The 17,603-nt window shown below is 35.0% G+C and overlaps 1 protein-coding gene and 1 pseudogene across 1 annotated transcript; one reads left to right on the top strand and one right to left on the bottom strand.

The window, feature by feature from the left end:
• The first annotated feature begins 9,708 nt into the window (after window positions 1–9,708).
• Window positions 9,709–12,964, top strand: LOC120005972 (annotated as a pseudogene).
• Window positions 12,965–14,360: 1,396 nt separating this feature from the next.
• On the bottom strand, window positions 14,361–14,839 carry LOC120005971 (non-specific lipid-transfer protein A-like). Its single transcript, XM_038855849.1, has 2 exons — window positions 14,509–14,839; window positions 14,361–14,395 (listed from the first exon to the last, which is right to left on the bottom strand). The coding sequence occupies exons 1-2, from the start codon at window positions 14,837–14,839 to the stop codon at window positions 14,361–14,363; spliced, it is 366 nt and encodes a 121-aa protein (XP_038711777.1).
• Window positions 14,840–17,603: the final 2,764 nt, after the last annotated feature.

Genomic DNA, 17,603 nt, shown 5'->3' with positions numbered 1-17,603 from the left:
TGGAGTGCAAACATTTGTATTGGATATTTTCCTACTGCAATGACTCCAGACGAGCAGCCAACTCAGCTCTGCCATTTCATTCCATCTCTAACTGAGTATTAAACTCAGAACTAAGTGAAGAGACATGAGTCCTAACTTTTTCTTGAATGCATTCATCTTCATCCCAATGATTTGAGAAACTTGAATGCCGGGAAGGAGCATCTGACACCACTATGGACTGTAAACCAAGTCCATACAACCTTCCTTTTCTTTTCCCACCAACCGTTTCATTCCATACGTCTAATTCAGTTGGTAGAGGCTGATCAACATATTGATCACCACTTGAAGACCCTTCTCGTATGCTCTGACTTGCCTCTAGCTGACTCATCTTATCAGTAAACTTGTTCTACAAAAGAAATACAATTAATTTTTTAAGATTATAGACATTTACTTAATGTATTTGTGACAAGTGCCCATGACTTACATATGTCATCCCGAATTTAGTATCAACCCACGTCTTGTTCTTTTTCATATACATGCGCATAAATAATTCAGTTATAGTTGGCTTCCTGCCCAACTCTTCTTCTTGTAATTTAAAAGAACTATAATATTAACATCTATTATAACATTTGTGTTAATAAAAAAAGAAAGTGAAATATATAATTGTCAAGAATACCATCTTTCTTGCATGTTTGGTGGCAGGGGCGGAGCCACATGTATGCAATGAAACACCATTGTTCGAGGAAGTACGATTGCTCTTGTTTTGCACACTTATCTTCTTGAAGTGTTCAGAACTCCAGTGGTTGCAGAGTGCCTCCCACACTGAATCTACATTCCATTTTGGCTTGATCCCTCTAACACGCACATATGATAACATATCTTTCATTCGAGTTTCCCTACGTTTCTCAAAATTAGCGCGAATAAGTAGATCATGATGGGGCAGCCAAGTAAATCTCTTCTACATTACATTTGTAATAAGAATTACACAATAACATTATGTATGGTAATGTAAATTAACAGCAATGAATATTTTAAACAATAACTTGCCTCAAACTCTCTAAACCACATCTTTCGAACTTCTAAAGGTATTTTCTTCCATGAGGGATAGGGCATATCAAATTTGCTCCGAACAATTTTAGATATTCCACTAATTGCAGGCTTATGTGGATGAAATATGTTTAAAAGTAATAACAAAAATATATATTCTAAAAAAAGTAAAAAATAAAAATTCATATTTGATTCTTACTTATCCTTCCCCATCTGGCTCTATTAACTTCTTCTTTGGAGTCGATGTCTCATTGACCTCCGCATGACTAGAACTGGTAGCATGTGTTTGATTGATGGGTGGTGACTCTATAGGAAGATATATATTCTGTGAAGTAGTTGGGCTAGAACTTGGTAGAGGTGGTGGCATAGTGGACGGAGGTGGTGAAGCTGCAAAGGAAGGTGTAGGGCTGTCATTAGAAACTCTAGGCCTATATTTCCTTAAGCCCCTTATTAGTTGAGGTCCCTCTCCCAGAATCCTGCCTATGACCCAAATCTGACATCTGGATATATAACTGCAATTTGATTACAAATATGCTAAGCAATGTTGAAAGTACACCCTGAACCATACCTTCTCATTTAAATAAAGAACACTAATCATACTAAATAAAGAAGGAAAATCATACTTACTTTCACTGTTGTAACAACTTAACAACAGAAGGTATTCAATTCAAAAGTGATAAACAAATACACTAAAACACACTACTCAAATTGTACACCAATCTACACATGTATAATTATGCTATATGAGATTCTTATACGTACAAAAAAAATATCAACTGCTTAACCTAGTAACACATCTATCCAACAGCATAAGCTAGAGGAAGAAGAATACTAAACTATTATTAATACCAGGAAGAAAAATCATACTAAATAAAGAAGGAGAATCATACTTACTTTCATTGTTGTAACAACTCCTCCTAAAGTGCCACTAGCCAACTCCAAATCAAGTTCTCCGACTTCAAAATAAACTAGCAGTATTGATTGATAAAGCCAATATAAATATTAAACAACATGTTGCATTGTCACAGTCGAACAAAAGCATAGGAGTCAATCATGCCTAATTCCCAGAATCTACAGTAATTTTATCCAGGCCTTGGAAGAAAATAAAAAAAATTCAGCTAACCAATCCATCAAAAGCACAATTACATTTATCAATTTGTGGTAAAGTTTCATAATTCAAAATTCAGCTAATGAATCTAACAAAAGCACAATGACAAGTATCAATCTGTAGTAAAGTTTCCAATTCAAATTCAACTAACAAATATAACAAAAGCACAAAACATGTGGGGAAACTGCGATCACTTATTCAGAATCACTATCAGTAGTAAATTATGATTCGTCATCACTTTCAATATCCTCATCATTCGTTTCACGATAACCACCAACCTCCTCGTAGTTGCCTTCAATGTCCCATAAGTTTCCAAGTTGATCATTATCAATGATTACATTATGTATGTGTTTGAGTGATTAAATATAAAGGGTTGTTAATAGTATGTGCTACTTACTCAAGATATGGATTGACCTCTTCACAATTTAACAGGACATGTAATGTGGCTACAACCAATTCTTTCTTGTTTAAAAAATGAGATATGCATTGTCCAAATGGACGTCCAAGTTGATTGAAAATAGATGGAGTTGGTTGGATTGAGTCATCTTGACCCCTATCATCATTTTGTCCAACTCTGGTTCTCATAATATGTATATGAGGCTCAAAATAATACGAGTAGAAATGAGAAGTCTCTTGGCATAAGTATACCTCATAGATGGAACCTTCCACACGAGCCTTTTGCTTCATCATCTTTTTTAATTTATCGAGAAACCTGTTTGTAATTATATGGTGCAATTAGTGTAAATTTAAGAAAGTTATTCCATATCAAAAAAATAACTAACACTTCCATGATTATAATTAAATAATTTTTACCTCTCAAAGAGGTACATCCATCTATATTGAATTGGTCCACCCACAATTGCTTCATATGGCAAATGAATAGGTAAATGTTCCATTGAGCAAAAAGAAGCCTGGTTGAAAGATTCTTTATATCTTGCATAAGATAATATGAATGTTTTGTTACATTTGCTGTAACTCATCCACTCGTAAAGTTGTTGAGCATAAATCTCGAAAGAACTGACTCAATTCAATTATAGGATTCCATATTGGTTCTGATAAAACATTAAAGGCAATTGGAAGTAACCACTGCATAAACACATGGCAATCATGACTTTTCATACCAAACAATTTGCCCTCCTTCATGTCTACACACCTAGCCAAGTTTGAGGCATATCCATTAGGCATTCTCAACCCTTTCACCCATTCACATACGGCTCATTTTTGCTCAATGGTGAATGAAAATTTTGCTTTTGGCTTAATCACTCTACCATTGGGTAACTCTTTAAGATCCAAATTCCGTCGCCTATAATATTCTTTCAAATCCATTCTTGCTTTTATATTGTCTTTAGTTTTACCTTTGACATCCATGACGGTGTTAAACATATTATCAAACACATTCTTCTCTATGTGCATGACATCTAGATTGTGACGAAGCAAGTGAGATTTCCAATATGGTAATTCCCAAAATATACTTTGTTTCAACCTATTATGTTGTACACCATAACCACCCAATCTATGAAGGTCATTTTCAATTACTTTGGGAAGATATTGTACTATTTCAAACATTTCATCTCCACTCAACCTATTCGATGATTGTGAATTCTCAACTCGATTTCAGAAGAAAGAATCCTTATTCCTTCTAAATACATGATCCATTGTCGAGAATTGGCGATGACAATCAAACCAAGAATTTTTACCCCGTTTTTCAACGTAAAAGCCTTTGATTGATTCATACAATAAGGGCATGCTAATTTGCAAGCTGTGCTCCACCCTGACAACATTCCATATGCAGGAAAATCATTGATTGTCCATATTAAAGCTACACTCATTTGGAAGATTTACTTTCTTGAAATATCATACGTTAAGACACCCTCGTCCCATAGCAATTTTAGCTCATCTATCAAAGTTTGTAAATATATATCTATCTTACTCTTGGGGTTATGCGGACTAGGAATAATACAAGTCAAAAACATGTACCGAGTGGTCATACACATCTTAGGAGGAAGATTGTATGAAGTAACAATTACTGGCCAGCACGAGTAAGGTGAAGCTGATTGACTATACAAAGTAAAACCATCGGAACGTAAACCAAGTCTAACATTTCTTGGCTCAATTGCAAAATCAGGGGAAGTTTGATCAAAATGTTTCTAATGTTCTCCATTTGATGGGTGACACAAAACACCTTCCTCCCGTCTTTTCTCATAGTGCCATCTCATGTGACCTGCAGAACTCATTGAGGCATATAGCCTCTTAAGTATAGGAATGAGCAGCAAATAATGCATCCTTTTAAAAGGGACATCTTTCAACTTTCTCTTACTACTCCCTCTTTGCTTATACCGAGTAAAGCCACAAAACTTGCATTCCCTCAAATTTATATTCTCCTTATAATATAATAAACAACCATTAATATAACAATTTATTTTTTGGGAGATGAGACCAAGTTTGGAGACTAATTTCTTTGATTGGTAAAAAGTATAAGGTATGAAATTCTCAGGAGGATTTGTCTCTTTCATGAGTTGTACAACTTCATCAAAACATCATTGTGGCATATTATAATCAGATTTAATACTCAACATCCTAACAACGACTGATAACTCAGAGTGGTTAGATCGAGGCCACAATTGTTTTTGGCATGCATGCAACATATCATAAAATTTTTGAGCATCCATATTTGTAACTTCCTCAACATTCTGTTCATATTGAGTAGTAAAATCAGGGCCTACAACATCGAAAATCATTTTTTGATATCTATTCATTTCTTGATCATCACCAAAGTTCACATTCCTTGAACCCGATAAAGATTTGTCAACCTAAACATTTGTTTGAGGCTCTTCCTCCCCATGTGAAATCCAATACCAATAATTAGGTGTGAACCCTTTTCTATAAAGATCAACCTTCTTCTCATCAGGAGTTAAGTACTTTTGATTTTTGTGTTTTGAACATGGACACCTTAATTTTCCCTCACTTCAAAATATCGGATGTTGACATGCAAAAGAAATAAACTCCTCCACCCCAAGTAAAAATTTCTCTGTAATTCCTTTTCGGCTTAGAAGAAGTCTATATACATCTAGTTACGATGCTCAAGAATATCCATCCTACATATTATTTAAAAGATATGAAAATTGCTTACTAAAAATTTACACTTCCTATAACAGTGTAACTATAACACCCGAAATTTTTTTTTACCGAGTATGTTAACGAACTTTGTACGTATATGGGTTATTATAGTGGTTCACGTTTAATTTTTTTTAGAAGAAATAACTCTAACTAGTGCTGTACAAATGAGTAAGAAAATACAGGTTGGAATTATGATTAGCAAAAATAATCAAGCATTTGTATAGGTTAAATTAAGAAATGCATATTGGTCCATGGTGTAAATTGAAGTTAAAAAAAAATTAAATGAATAGGGAAGCCTTGCCATGTATATAGAAAGAAGGGTGGAATGTAATCATATTCATGCATGAGGAACACCTGTCAAACAAGGGTGAAATGAGGTGTCGACGTTTGAAATGTTATAAGAGTTAATAAGTTCTTATAAATATAAAGAGGGAAGAGTGGGTTAAGTAAAAAAAAATACCTACTCGGCAAGAGAAAGTAAACCAAGAGAGAGAGAGAGTGGAAGTCGTAGGAAGAAGGAGGGTTCAAGATCAAATAAGAGTTAATATCAAGGTAACACTTGTGTAAAATTATTTTGAGTGAAATATAAATTTTTGTAGAAATCCCTCTAATGAATAGGGAACGATTCTTGCTAGGGTATTCCAAGGAGTAACGAAGAAATTTTCAGTGGTTTAAAAGGGAAAGGAAAGGTAATTTTACCCAAACTTTTGAGCTAGGGTATGATATTATGTGATGATTTATGGAAAGTTTGGAGTTGTATACTAAGTTGATGAGTTTAGAAAGTAACATGCAAACATGTAGATCCAAAGTAATGAATAAAATTTAAAACATGCATGCATGGGTTTGTAAATAATATATATATATATATATATATATTACCAAGAAGAGTAGAGTCCATATAAAGAGTCGGTTATATAAATTGGCTTTGGAATCTGAATTTGATTTATAAAATAAATGATATTTTCTCTTGGAGCATCGTTAAAGAAGTTTTGTGATAATATTATATATTGGGCTTAAATCGAAATATGCATGTAATTTTAGTGGTGAGAAATGACTTATAGTTATGTATGTTGATGTGAAATGGAAATTAATGATCTACGGGATGTGAAGTAGTATCATCAAAAAAGAAATTAAAGAGACCAATTATCTATATTATCTTAAATATATGAAGTGTTGGGAAGATTAAGGATTTATTCTCTAGGTGATTACTAAATTGTCATGCATAAGTAGAAAACAATCTATATACTACGATATTTGAGTGAAAATAAAAATAAATATTTGACTAGGAACCGAGGACGTCGAACCGAGTCTCGTATACAATAAAAAGAAAGGGAAGTCACTCATTGAAAATTGAAAGTATCGGCAAAGGTGAGGATTGCCACTGCTACTAAATTTAAAAATGATTTTGACGCGATATATAATTTAATTGCTGTGCCTATTTGATGTGGTGAATTATATATATAAATAAAGAATTTGATTATTTCCAGAAAATACGTTTTATTTGGGCTTAAATACCAATTTGTGGTTTGCAATGAATTTTGGAAAGATATTTATATATAGTTTATATAGATTGAAATTGATGAATTGTGTGGCATAGTTTGCCAAATAAATGGTTGAATGTAGATTGCCATGAATCTTCGGGAAAAGGAATTTTATTTTGAGATGACGCAATCTGATATAAATGTTCATGTGATTTCCAACTCTCAGTGCTGAATTCCTTGAGTATGTGGAAATGGAAGAATATGATTATTTTGTTTGCCTATGCACATAGCCGCCCCAATCTTGGCCCGGTTGTGGTTCTGCTAACTAGTCTCAAACTGCGACTAGAGTGTGTGGTCAGAGCGATTTTACTCCCACACTATGTAATTGAATTATTTCCACGATCATTTTGACGAAAAAGCATACTGGTGGGTACCCCACATACTAACCAGATTGACGAATCTGGGGAAAACTGTAAAGTGGGGATGCTGGAATCCATTGAATAGATTTATATTTTGGAATGTCAGACATGGATGATTCGTGTTGAAATATGAGTTCTATGAATTTATAATTATTACCTTCAAAAGAACTTTGAACTCTCTATTGTGATCTCATCTACATTCTATATGAATTTTAATTTTATGATTGCTCAAATGATTTTGATAAATGTTTGAACTTGACTCTGATTGGTTACGTTTAGCTTGGCTAACCCTCCTACATGTTTTCCATGCATGTAGATTAACGAGAGCTAAGTTGGGGAAGAACCAGGCTAAATAAAGATCAAGGTAGTATCATAGATCTAGAGCTATGTAAATATATGCAAGTAATCGTGTATCAAGTACTTAAGTGTGTATTTAACTATGTTGAAATTATGGAGTATGTTTGTAATATAAGACACTTTGATGTATTGAAGTTAGATAATGATATTCCGATAATAAAGGCTTACGATACGCTATCTACATAGACCCAGGTAACTGGGAATGTGCGAATAGTTACCGTGCCATGTAATTACCCCTAGTGAAGTTTTGGGGTGTTACATTTAATGGTATCGGAGCCTAGGTTCGAATCTTAGATTAAGTATGAATTAGAGCCTAGGTATGAAAATAAGTTAAGATATAAATGAATAGATTTTTGTTATATAAATATGTGAGAAGAACTTTTGTAAAACCTCAGTATTTTTTATTTTTATGATGTAGGAAAAAAATATTATTTATTTATGTATTTATTTTTATTTTGTAGATGGACCCGGATGGAAAGACTTTATATATGTCTAAGGTGAAGATGCTGGAAGAGTTGACTAGAGGCGTAGGGTATGGATTCCCTGGATATTGGCTTACAATAGATGATGATTATGTGACGATGATTCTTCGAGTTTAGTCTCCTGTAGGAACTTCTACGAATCCTCAAACCCAACTAGAGGTGCATGACAAAGCAATGGAGAGTGTTGATATGACAATGGAGATGTTGGCTGGAAAGATGATAGGTGTAATATGTGAACATGCTAAATGCCAGAAAGGGGATTATAATTTTAACAAGGCAATGGAGCTTAGCGGAGTAGAGGAGATTTGGGGAAGAAAATGTAAGAATCTTGAGAATAAGGTAGAAAAGTTGGAAAACAAGGGATTTAGAATAGCCAGAAAGTTGATTGAGGAAATTCGACAGCGAAGTGTGGTTGAACGGAAATTATTAGCCACTAAAGATGAGGTCAATGAGTTGCAAGAAAGGGTTGCCCAATTGGAAATAAAAGTGCAATAGTCACACTATTGAGGGCAGTAAAATTGAGACTGATCCTAGCGAGGACGAGAAGCAAGCCTCGGGGTATAGGGATTAGTGACCCTTGTTTTATCTTAACGACTGGTATTATGAACTAATAGTATGATAGTTTTGGGTGTGATGTTTTAAGTTGTAACCATGTTTTGATGTGCCATGTAACCAAAATGTTAGTAATGGTCGGTTCAATATTTTGTGTAAATATAAGTCTGGTTACAACAAAGAAATGAAATGATATTATGTGCAAATTTGAGATATTGTTATATGATGAGTGATAAGTGTTTTAAGTATGTATTTTGAACAATAATGATCTTTACTATTACGCAATTGCTAGTTGTATACTATATCCATCTTTTGTTTGGCGCCACTTATAAAATAAGTGTGATATCCACTAATGTTGTAAAAAAATGATCGAGTAGTTCCCTCTTTAAAAGGAAATTAAATAGAACTTTGAGTTAAAGTAAAATTTTCACTTTTGAAGAATGGCACCAAGAAGACCGCGAACTAGGAGTCATCCCCACTCCTCAGATGAAGAAACTTCAGGAAATACGCAAAATCAACTTGGACCAATACAACTAGAACAAGATGATCTCAATGAAATATTAGACTATGTGAATGAGTTATCACCCCCAATAGAAGATGAAGAGGAGTTTGTAAACCTTCCAAGTGATGAGCAGTCATATCAAAGTTCTACTGATGATGAAGATTATATAGAGGAAGTTAACAGGCTATTGGAAAAAGAAGACTCGAGTATTCCAGTTAAGAGTGATGTGGGTGTTGAGGTAAGTGGAAATAAAGATGCTGCAGTAAGACCAAGAAAGAACAAAAGAGTAAGTTGGTGAGTTTAGTAACAGCAATTGTGCAGGCGGTAGGGAAGATAGATAAAGAAGACAAGACGAAAGCACAGTCGTTTGAAAGGTTCTTCAAATTGGTAGTAACCCAATTTCATGGTACCAAAACACCTAGTGAGGCCGAATCCTAGCCGAGAACTGTAGAAAGAGCGCTGAAGTGTGATGAAGGTAGGAAGCTATGCAACATTTTTACTAGAAGGCGATGCATTTCGATGGCTGAATTTATATCTTGAAAGACAAAAGAATCCAGCTTCAATGAGCTAGAAAGACTTCATAATACAATTCACAAGACAATATTATCCTTCGAGTTATGTTGACAAGAAAATTAGTGAGTTCTTTGAACTCATGCAAGGCGGAATGACCGTGTATGAATATTTCCAAAAGTTTGAGGAGTTTTACCAATTTTGCCCTGGTATATGTGCGACTGAGGAGATGAAATGCAAGAAGTTTGAGCATGGACTTTGGTAGAACATTCAAGATTATACTAAAACGTTTGAGTGTACCGATTTTGAAACATTGTTGAGAAAGGCATACATTGCAAAGGCTAGAACACAGAAAAGGAAGGAACAGAAGTGTGAATCAGGGACAACAAGGTCGGGGAAGAGGAAATGAAAGAGGTAGAGGAAATCAATACGCACGACAAAATGACCAGACTGGTGGATCTACGATTAATGTCATTACCAGGGATGAAGCACAAGACTCTGACAACCTCATCACAGGTACACTTAAGTTATTTGATACCCCTGTCATCGTTTTAATAGACTTTGAAGCCACACATTCTTTTATTAAAGAAGACTTATCTTTAGGAACTTATCTTGAATTAGGGTGGCTAGACAAGGGATTAAATGTAATGTCGGCTTTTGGAAAGTCAATAACCCTCACTAGAGTATATAAGAATTGTAAGTTTAAGGTTGATCTTATACCCGCCCAAATTCCTGAATTTGAAATAATCTTAGGTATGGATTGGTCGTTTAGTAATCGGGTAAGGATGGACTATTTAACCAAGGAGGTTTACATACCTGTTGAAGGGGGAGTGTGGATCATATTTCCTGGAGAGAGGAGGATCTTACCAAGAAGTATCATTACCGCTAGTGTAACTAATAGAATGATAAAAAGGGGGTGTCAAGCTTATTTAGCTTATGTTATAAACGATAAGATTAGTAGTTCACAACTGGAAAACATACCCATTTTGAGTGGTTTGATTGTCAAATTAGGCTGGTTGAGGACTGATACAGATTTCTGACACAACTGGTTTCTCGATATCAATGTGTTCTTAGCAACTAATAGAAGTTATTTGGTGTAAAATTATAATTTGTTCTTATCATGTATTTGTGAATAATAACACTAACTTACTTTGAATAGGTCCTTGAGAGATTAGCATCTCAAATAGCTACAGTCAAGGCACGGATAAGCCAACCTATACCTCTAATTGTGATGATGGAGATAAGTGTGTTGTGCCAAATGCAAAGGATATATGCATTACGGGGAGGAAACTTACAGATAAAGTTTATTACTGGCATACTGGGTAAGGAAAAGCATATTGATATCAGTATATTCAGTTCTAATTATGGTAGACATTTAGACCTGAGAATACAATATTTCTTTGCCAAGATTGTTAGTCAACGTAATAGAAAAATTAATGCGGAAAATAAACAAATAAGAACATCACAAATTTAACGAGGAAACTCTGACTGGGAGAAAACCTCGGGTCTACGAGCGACCAACCTGTTGAAGCAATCCACTATGTGAAGAAAAATTACAATCTATCGTTACCTACGACTCGATTATACAACTTGACTCAGCGTATGCTTTAATCCCAAATCAACACACTAATGATGATTTGCAATTGCTCTTGGTGCCTTCAAGAGACTTTGTAATGAAGTAGGATCCAGGTAACTTCTGAGGTAGCCTGCTAAAGTTAGGTTACTTTGAAACAGTGCAGTCTCGCTCTTCTTCTTCCTCTTATGGATCAGTCAGAGAAATCAACATAGCAGCACTCAAACACGAGACTCACACTCTCTCATAATGAATACAGATATGAATCACTCATCAAAACATCTAAGTGAGTGGAAAAACAAAACAAACAAAAACAGACTCGAAGTATAAAATATTTCTCTCTAGGTTTTTCTCTCTCAAAGCTTCGATGCATCAGACTCCATGTTGATATGCTTTATATAAACATAAATCCAATTAATAGACATTAGTTGTGTCCATATCAAATTCAATACTTTGTTCCTATCACATCTCCTGTATTAGATAATATTCAGATCAATTTTATCTGAACAAAAACGTGATCCAAATTAATACAGAGATTGAGTTCACGAAAAAACAAAAACTGCAGATTTAGATCTGGTCACGGTAACCTCTGAAGCTTACCTCGAGGCTACTTCAGCTAAACAATTCAACTCATGACACAAGTGTCATAACAGTGTAGGATTTTTAATCCTAACAAGGCCTTTGAGATTGTGGCTAAATTATCATTATAATAAGTGAATCAGCTGAATTTCGGAAAACCAAGTTCACAAATATTGACGTTTTTGAAAAATAAATCTGATCCATTTGCTCAGCTTAAAGAATGATATAATATATCCTTATAGTTTAACAGTTTAACTTGTGTTGCTGTTGATGTCCTGATGTTAATGCATATTTCCTTCAGGTATGTTGGGCATTTCAAGGAATGGACTTTAAAAGAACTGGGATCCTACAGAAGTCATTCGCAAAGCTGTCCTACGCATGCTTCCCAGAAACAAATTGTGTGATGTGAGTGATTCTCCTGCATTTTAACTTCTCGTACAGTATAATATGGGCTTAGTTTGCGTTTTTTCTTATGGTTGGCACCTATAGAGTTGTAGAATCAATATCTGAAAATTTTCTTCAAGAGTGTAACTTCCTAAATTCTATCACTGTGTGCCAGAATGTGCTGAATTGCAGCTATACGTACTTTAAATCATTATTGAGGCAACTGATTTGGATTGATTTATTTTTCAAGATGAACACGAATGACTTTTGTTGCATAATCCCACCATCAGTGCTAATGAAGCAATTGTCATCATTAACGTTCTTATTTCAGATAATCAGGAGTGGATAACTAAATTTGAGCTGATTTGGATTGATTTATTTTCAAGATGAACACGAATGACTTTTTTTTTTTGCATAATCCCACTATCACTGCTAATTAAGCTATTGTTATCATTAACGTTTTTATTTCAGCAAACCAGGGGTGGGAAACTAAATTTTAGCTCTTCTTTTGTAGAGTTATACTTTTTCGATAAGAAGAGGGTTTATAGAGTTCAGAACTGAGAAACAGTCATCATTGTAAAAATGCAATAATGCTGCACTTGTTGGAGAATTGCCCAATTCATAACACACCGTTGTTTCCTGTATATGCAGGATAGAGATCGTAAACTCAGGATTTTTACTGGGAGTGAACACCCTTTTGATGACAGGCCCCTTGAACTTTATGTAATGCCTGCCCAAAAAGTTAGAGAAGTGCGGCCCCGTGCAAGACTTGCCATGATCCGAGCTTAGAAGAAGGCTGAGCAACAACAATGGGTTGCCTGATGATACGAGAAGACACAAAAAGAAAGAAGTCCATGCGGAAGAGGCTGCCTGAGTGAGTACTTTGGCCTTCAGTTTATCATCAGCATGTTACCTTCATTTTTTTGATGAACACATGGATTTCAATGTTTGTTAACTTAGTGTGTGCGAGGATTCAAATCTTTAACCTGTTCAAAATCCTAAGGAGTGGCTACCACTAGACGAAGAGTTTTTACTTTTTAATGTTTGTTATCAGCATGTTACCTTCATATGAATGCATGCAAATTCCGTTTTTATTTTTTATTTTTTATTATTATTAATGTTCTTCAGATTTGTGAAAATTCTATACAGAGCACCTTTTGCTGCTAAAATTCTGAGCACTATTAGGGTGGATTTTTAATTTAAGGAGAATGCATCTAATCAAACTACCAAGCATGCATTATTGTAATATGGAACTTTTGATTGCTATTTTCATTTGGCACACCATAAGCAGATGCAGAAGTCTCTCTGCCCAGGTTTATGCGCGTGTGCAGCGCCCCAAGGATTGGAAATATCTGAAAATCATACAGGGAAAGGCGTGGAGAAATGTGGACATGTTGAATGAAGTAAGAAACTACTTACTCCCTTATGAGTCCCCATTCTTGTTATCACATTTTAGTTGATTCCTCGAATTTTTTAAAAATTTTATGCGGGAAGTACTTTAGAGAAAATAATCTTTTAGCTGCAGTATAAAAAACCATAATGCTTGCAAGATTATATGATCTTTTTCAGCAGGTGCAGCTTGCATGTCTTGTTGCTGGGATTAAAAAAAAAAAATTTGGGCATGTCAATCATACTGACGACTAAAACGATTTGGATGGCAATGGATATTTCCTTGCTTCAGTCGGTCACTGCGCTGGTTGAGATGAGTGATAAGGATGAAATTGATTATGAATAATGAGAAAAGTATCTAAATACTGCTCGATGAAATTTCCTGATAGGTTGAAGTGGTTTTGGAATGTCAGAGAAAAGGGTAAGCTAACTTAGAAATTTTAAAAAACACATGACTGATTACATATTACATTCATATTACATTCTTCTTCTTTTGACATCCTTTCTCTAAATTTCGGTAAGTCAAGTGATATTTTATTAGTGAAAATAAATAACGGATCATAGCAAGTATTTGAATATATGATCATGTGTAGTTTTGACTTCAGAACTATGAGGAAAAACTGCCACTGCAGGTTTTATTTGGGTGTTTTGCGACTTATGTAGGTTGAATTTAGGAAAAAATGAGAGAGACCGAGGGATAGAGAGAGAACAAAACAATTGTGACCCTTGCATAACATATTATTGAAATCATGGTACAACTTGGTTTATATATCACAAAATTACCATATAACAATATCCCTGATAACATCAAACAAAGCCTTTATTTTATGAAAGTGATGATAAATATTATCATAAGAACCCAAAACTCCCTTGAGCTTTATTCATTGCATGTCCTTAAATTCCTTCTCAGTTAACCCTGCACCGTGGCAAGCAATAAAAAACACAAGTTAATTAACATTGTTCATAACCAAAATTCCAAAAGTTCCAAATAATGAAGAAGGAAAGAAGAATAAAAGAATTACTTGGTACAATCTATGTTTTTGGAGATGGGAACGCTTGTGTCAACGCCGCATTTTTGAGGAAGAGAAGAGGCTGCATCTTGGTTTATGTTTGGGAATTTAGCGGCAGCTTGTTTGAGGCAGTTGCAGGCCGTTTGCCTATCCGCAGTTGTTGGAGTGATTGCCTTCAAATTCTTGACACCTTCGCAACAAGCTGGTGTGAGATTGCTGCCTGAAATGAGGTATTGCATGCAAGCACCCAAAGATGACTCTACTTGCCCGCAACTCGGCACTGCTTCTCCTGGTTTGGCCATGAAATGAACCATGGCTACCACAAATAAAATAACTGCAGCTCCCTTCATTTTTGTTTTCCTATTAAGGCTTTTAAGCTAGTTGTGGGAATATATCTAGCTTCCTTAGCTTCTGCTTGTGATGTGATTGTTGGATCGGAGAGACTTTCTATGTTTATATAGTGTTTTTGGTTACTAGCTAACAACCTTTGAAGTTGTGCGTAATGGAAGTTAAGAGTGTTTTGGCTTCTTCTATATGCCTTAATGCGTCACTTCGTTTGTCTCGAACATCAAAGAAGATAAGGTGGTGGATGAAAGTACTCCAATCAGCAATTATGTCAAGCATTCGTTGTTCTTGCACTGGCAAAAACTAACCTTATCATTTGCAATTCAAAAATTATTGTTGGATCACTATTAGTTTTTCTGTCAGTTCTTCTGTTACTTCAGATGCATAAGACCCATCACAATCAGTTTCTGTCAGTTCCCGACTGCGAGAGCTAGGCTTCAATAACTAAACGTTTTTTGTAGTGTTTTTGGTTATTAACAACTTGTGATGTAGTGAGTGTTGGAATATGCAACTTCGTTTGTCTTAATTATAAAACAGGATAAGCTTTTTGGATCATGAACACCTCTTTCTTACAGGTACGAGTATTCCAATGACCTAGCAAACTCATGTTAAGATTTATTTTATGTTATTTGATAATAAGGATTGTAAGTTGAGGAACTAGTTAAAAATTTCACAACTGATATCCAAACATGGTTTAATTTGAATTCGACAAATTCAGTAATTCGGACCGAACATAGTTTTGCCACTTCTAATGAAACAATAGGCATTCTCGCAAGAGAATATTATGAGTTATAAGAAAACATAAAGCTAGAAGTCATATGTTGTAGAATAAATATGTATCTCAAGCCATTGTTGTTCAAGTCTTTTGTAAGAATTATCTAATGCAAAGCGTAGGAACAATAAACTCCCTTTGTGCTCCCTTTAATATATCAGGTATCTTTTTTGATGTATACCTTTGACAGAACGTATGATTTAATGGTGGTCTTAAACCTTCATCTATATATGTTAGATCAGGGACTCTTGACATTCAAAAACAACAATTTTTCTTCCTACCATCAAGGAAGTTTACTTATAGCGGGTTTATCCATTACTCAAACACAATTGAAATTCTAACCACTTAATCACAATAGCTTTGACTAGTAATTACTTCAATTTGATGTGACAAGTGGGCCACTTTAAGCCTATAATAAGAGACGTGGCTAACATTCTCCCACTTGACCCACATGGCTCAAAGTTACAAATAGTTGATAAATTGCAATTGTAATTTGGCCATAAACTAAATAGTTTGAGTTCAAACATGAATCATGGCAATTAGGGCTCGGCATCGGGCCGGGTCGGCCCGACTTTTTTAGGCCCAGGCCCTGCTCGGGCCCTGTTTAGATCTTCGGGCCTCGGGCAAGGTGGGAATATGAGGCCCAGGCCCGGGCCGGGCCCATAAAGCTCGGGTTTCGGGCTTGGGCCTCGGGTCTGGCTTGACTTTAAAAAAAAAAAATACATATTACTTACAATTTATTAATGTCATAATTGTACTTTAAATTTTATACAATTGAACAATATTTTATAGATAGTGAAATATATACGTATTATATATATATACACATACATTGCAATAATATATATATATATATATTATATATTATATATAGATACATATATATTATATATTGAAGCAACCGGCAAGAAAAACGATGAAGTCGCCACCAATTGATTTTTAGGATGCAATTGGATATCCATTTTGGTTTACGAGAAAAGTGGGTAAGGAGGTCTATTGAGCATGGGGAAGGTGTTAGGCACCCCACAACTCCCGAAAACGGTTACCTTCAAAGAAGTTTTCCTATTTGGCTCTACTTTGTTTTGAGGAATGATTGTATGTCCCAAATGTTTTAATGAGTTTTCCATATGCCCGGAAAATCATGTATTACCAAATGGATGGAAATGTTCCATTAATGTTAGACCAAGATTTGATTTTAAAAATCTTATTTTTATGGGTTTTGATAAAAAAGAAGGAAAAAATGTGCACGGGATCACTATGGCCATTCCCGGCTTGGCCGAAAATGTTTTACTTGGTCTTGGATGAAAAATCCATATCGGAGTGGGTTTTGATGTTTTTGATGATTTGGAAAAAAGGCTATTTAGATAGGAACATTGGAATGGGTTTCGATGGTTTTGATGATTTGGAAAAAAGGCTATTTAGATAGGAACATTGGAATGGGTTTTGATGGTTTTGGAGAAGAGATTTTTGGGAACTTGGTTGATGCACCAAAAAGGCCCACACTCAGTGGAGAAGATTCAATTCAAGCCTTACTCACAATTATGTTCTTCATGAGAAAAGAAAGAATCCATTTAAGGCCCATCGGACGGGCCAAATATCTTTAAACCCCCCTTTGGGTCCTTAAATAAATTCTCCTAATCCCTAAAAACATATTTGCTTTCCTGGTCCACGAAATCCAAATGTTTTGGATGAATGCCAATAGAACCCCAATATCTTGAAGGCTCCTTGGTATTTAAACAAAACATAAAGGTTCCATAAGTTAATCTTGGTGTTTTTATTAAGATGAGACGGCTTGGATTAATTCTAGTGACTAACGCGTTGCATTTATCTTCATGGCATTCAAACAATCCTAGCATACCTCTAAGCATCGTGGCATAGTATGAGAAATCAAAGTCCTAAGCATGCATTCTAATGCAATCATCATTCACAAAATCAATTCCTAATTTCTATATGCTTCTAGCATCCTAGAATATCATGTATGCATTTTCTATTTTACA

The sequence above is a fragment of the Tripterygium wilfordii genome, chromosome 9 (genome assembly GCF_013401445.1).
Source record: "Tripterygium wilfordii isolate XIE 37 chromosome 9, ASM1340144v1, whole genome shotgun sequence".
Taxonomy (NCBI): Eukaryota; Viridiplantae; Streptophyta; class Magnoliopsida; order Celastrales; family Celastraceae; genus Tripterygium; species Tripterygium wilfordii.
Note: the sequence above shows the minus strand (reverse complement) of the source record. Positions and strands in the feature narration are given on the sequence as shown.

What these genes read in the sequence shown, in the direction of transcription:
- LOC120005971 (XM_038855849.1), bottom strand. Translation starts at nt 14,839, where the DNA reads ATGAAGGGAGCTGCAGTTATTTTATTTGTGGTAGCCATGGTTCATTTC. An exon ending in CATCTCCAAAAACATAGATT is followed by an intron (nt 14,396 to 14,508) that starts GTACCAAGTAAT and finishes GCCACGGTGCAG; the next exon opens with GGTTAACTGAGAAGGAATTT.